This window comes from Lactuca saligna, chromosome 1 (genome assembly GCF_052625555.1).
Source record: "Lactuca saligna cultivar CGN05327 chromosome 1, ASM5262555v1, whole genome shotgun sequence".
NCBI classification, from domain to species: domain Eukaryota; kingdom Viridiplantae; phylum Streptophyta; class Magnoliopsida; order Asterales; family Asteraceae; genus Lactuca; species Lactuca saligna.
Window position 1 is genome coordinate 22,653,713 of NC_136417.1, and position 2,935 is coordinate 22,656,647.

The following is a 2,935-nucleotide window of genomic DNA, read 5'->3' on the forward strand; positions in this document are numbered from 1 at the left end:
TTTGTTACCCTCATTCCATGGTCTTGAGAATGAAGACCCACATAAATTCCTTAAGGAATTTCATGTTGTTTGTGTGGGTATGAAGCCACATGAAGTTACAAAAGATCAAATCAAGTTAAGGGCATTTCCCTTTGCTTTACAAGATTCAGCCAAGGAGTGGTTATATGACTTACCACCGGGGTCAGTCACAACATGGAATGAACTTGCAAGAATGTTTCTGGATAAATATTTTCCAGAAATGAGAGCTTCAGCTTTATGCGGAGAGATAATTGGAATCAAGCAACAAAAGAGAGAAGCCTTGCATACTTATTGGGAACAGTTCAAGAAATTGTGCTCAAAATGTCCACAACATGGGATTACCGAGTATCAATTGTTGCAGTATTTTTGTGAAGGAATGTCATCTTGGGATAGGAGATTACTTAATGCATCAAGTGGTGGATCTATAGCTGATAAAACTCCAACAGAAATTAGAGTTCTTATCAAGAACATGGCAGAAGAGTCCAAACATACAATCCAAGAATAAGAATGGTACAGTGATGCACCAAGGGGGGTGAAAGAAATTTCTACTCCAAAACTTGAAAGTCAACTTTCTGAATTGACTAAAGTAGTGATGATGCTTGCAAAAGACAAGGGCGTGCAACCACCAACAGTTAGACCTTGTGGCATTTGTACACAAGTTGGACATCCCACTGATATGTGCCCCATGTTACAAGAAGATGTAGAGCTAGTTCAAGCTATGGGATTTTCAAGTCAACAACAAGGAAATTTCCAGCCAAGAAGCAATCCAAATTGGCATCAACCTAATACCAATTTTCAGCCAAGACCACCACCTTATCAACCAAGACCTCCATTTCAAAATCAAATGCATCACCAACAAAATTATCAACCACATTTCCAGCCAACTCAACCTCCTCATCAATCTCAATACCAACCTCAAAACATGCATCAAGGAAGTAGTTCAAGCGGATCGGGAATGTCTTTGGAAGATATCGTTAAGAGTTTAGCCACAAGTACTCAAAACTTTCAAAATGAAACCAAAGCGAGCATCAAGACTATGGAGCAACAAATGACTCAACTCGCCACTTCGGTAAGTAAATTAGAGTCACAAGGCAAACTACCCGCGCAAACCGAGCAGAATCCAAAACATAGTGCATTTGCCATCACTTTGAGGAATGGCAAAGAATATGAAGGTCCTAAAATGATTGAAGAAGAAGAAGAGATGGAGCTAGAGAAAGAAGTAGAGAAGTCAAAAACACCTTCCAAGCAAGTTCCTATTGAAGCAAAAGTCAATCCTCCTCCATTTCCCTCAAGATTAAGCAAGTTAAAGCGTGAAAGGGAAGACAATGAAATCATGAAGATGTTCAGGAAGGTAGAGGTAAATATTCCTCTTATTGATGCCATCAAACAAGTCCCTAGGTATGCAAAATTCCTTAAGGAATTATGTACATCCAACAAAAAGTTGAAAGGGAATGAAACTGTTAAAGTAGGAGAAAATGTGTGTGCAGTGTTACAAAAAAGATTACCTAAAAAATGTAAGGATCTGGGTGTTTTTACGGTTCCTTGCAAATTAGGTAATCTTCATGTTCCACGAGCTATGCTAGACCTTGGAGCTTCTATCAATGTTTTGCCATATTCCATCTTTAAAACTTTAAATATTGGCACATTGAAGAAGACCGGGGTAATCATTCAATTGGCTGATAGATCTTTAGTACATCCCAAAGGTGTGCTAGAAGATGTGTTAGTCCAAGTGAATGAACTAGTATTTCCAGCATATTTTTATGTCCTTGATATGGACGATGATGACTCACCAGATTTGAGTTCAATTCTCCTAGGAAGACCCTTTTTGAAAACAGCCAGGGCGAAAATTGATGTTTATGATGGTACATTGTCCATGGAATTTGATGGGGAGGTGATAAATTTCAATATTTATGATGCTATGAGATATCCAAGTGATATTTTATCTTTGAATTTTGTGGACATCATTGAACCATTGACAGATGAGTGTTTTGATTTGTCTAATCTGGATGTGTTAGCTCTTATTTTAGACAGGAATTTTCAAAAGGAAAGAGTGGAAAAACTTGCTAATCAATTTACAATTGATAAAGAGATTATGGAGGTTGTGTCGTGCATGGATGAGAAGAAGAAAATGAGGTTTGATGTTCCAAAGCTGAAAATACCAATGTCTAATGAGAAACTTGTTCCTTCTATTGTGCAGGAATCGGCATTGGAGCTTAAAGCTTTACCCAAGCATCTCAAGTACGCATATCTTGGAGACAAAGAAACTTTGCCAGTGATCATTTCCACTAAGTTGTCAACAAAAGAAGAGGAAGAACTTGTCACCACTTTGAAGGAATATAAGGAAGCAATCGGTGGACTATAGCCGAAATCAAAGGGCTAAGTCCTTCGCTTTGCATGCACAAAATCCTTATGGAAGAAGATTACAAGCCTTCCCGAGAAGCTCAAAGGCGTCTGAATCCTCCAATGATGGAGGTTGTGAAAAAGGAGATTTTGAAGTTGTTGAATGCGGGAATGATTTACCCTATATCAGATAGTAAGTGGGTAAGTCCGGTCCAAGTTGTGCCGAAGAAGACAGGTATTACTGTTACAAAGAATGACCAAGGTGAGTTAGTCCCCACCCGTGTGCAAAACGGGTGGAGAGTTTGCATTGATTATAGACGACTCAATTCCTAAACCTGGAAAGACCATTTCCCACTTCCCTTCATTGATCAAATGATGGAAAGGTTAGCGGGAAAAACACATTATTGTTGCTTGGATGGATATTTTGGTTTCCATCAAATACCCGTTGCACCCGAGGACCAAGAAAAAACTACTTTCACATGTCCCTTCGGAACATTTGCATATAGGTGAATGCCTTTTGGGATTTTCAATGCTCCAGCCACTTTTCAAAGGTGCATGGTAAGTATTTTTTCAGAAT

At 38.8% G+C, this 2,935-nt stretch overlaps 1 protein-coding gene across 1 annotated transcript; it reads left to right on the forward strand.

Moving 5' to 3' along the window:
• Positions 1-610: 610 nt before the first annotated feature.
• On the forward strand, positions 611-2,380 carry LOC145003524 (uncharacterized). The gene has a single exon (XM_078962632.1). It carries the CDS (start codon positions 611-613, stop codon positions 2,378-2,380), a length of 1,770 nt encoding a protein of 589 aa, XP_078818758.1.
• The last annotated feature ends 555 nt before the right edge of the window (positions 2,381-2,935 follow it).

Coding starts and splice junctions, on each gene's coding strand:
- LOC145003524 (XM_078962632.1), top strand. CDS start 611: ATGATGCTTGCAAAAGACAAGGGCGTGCAACCACCAACAGTTAGACCT.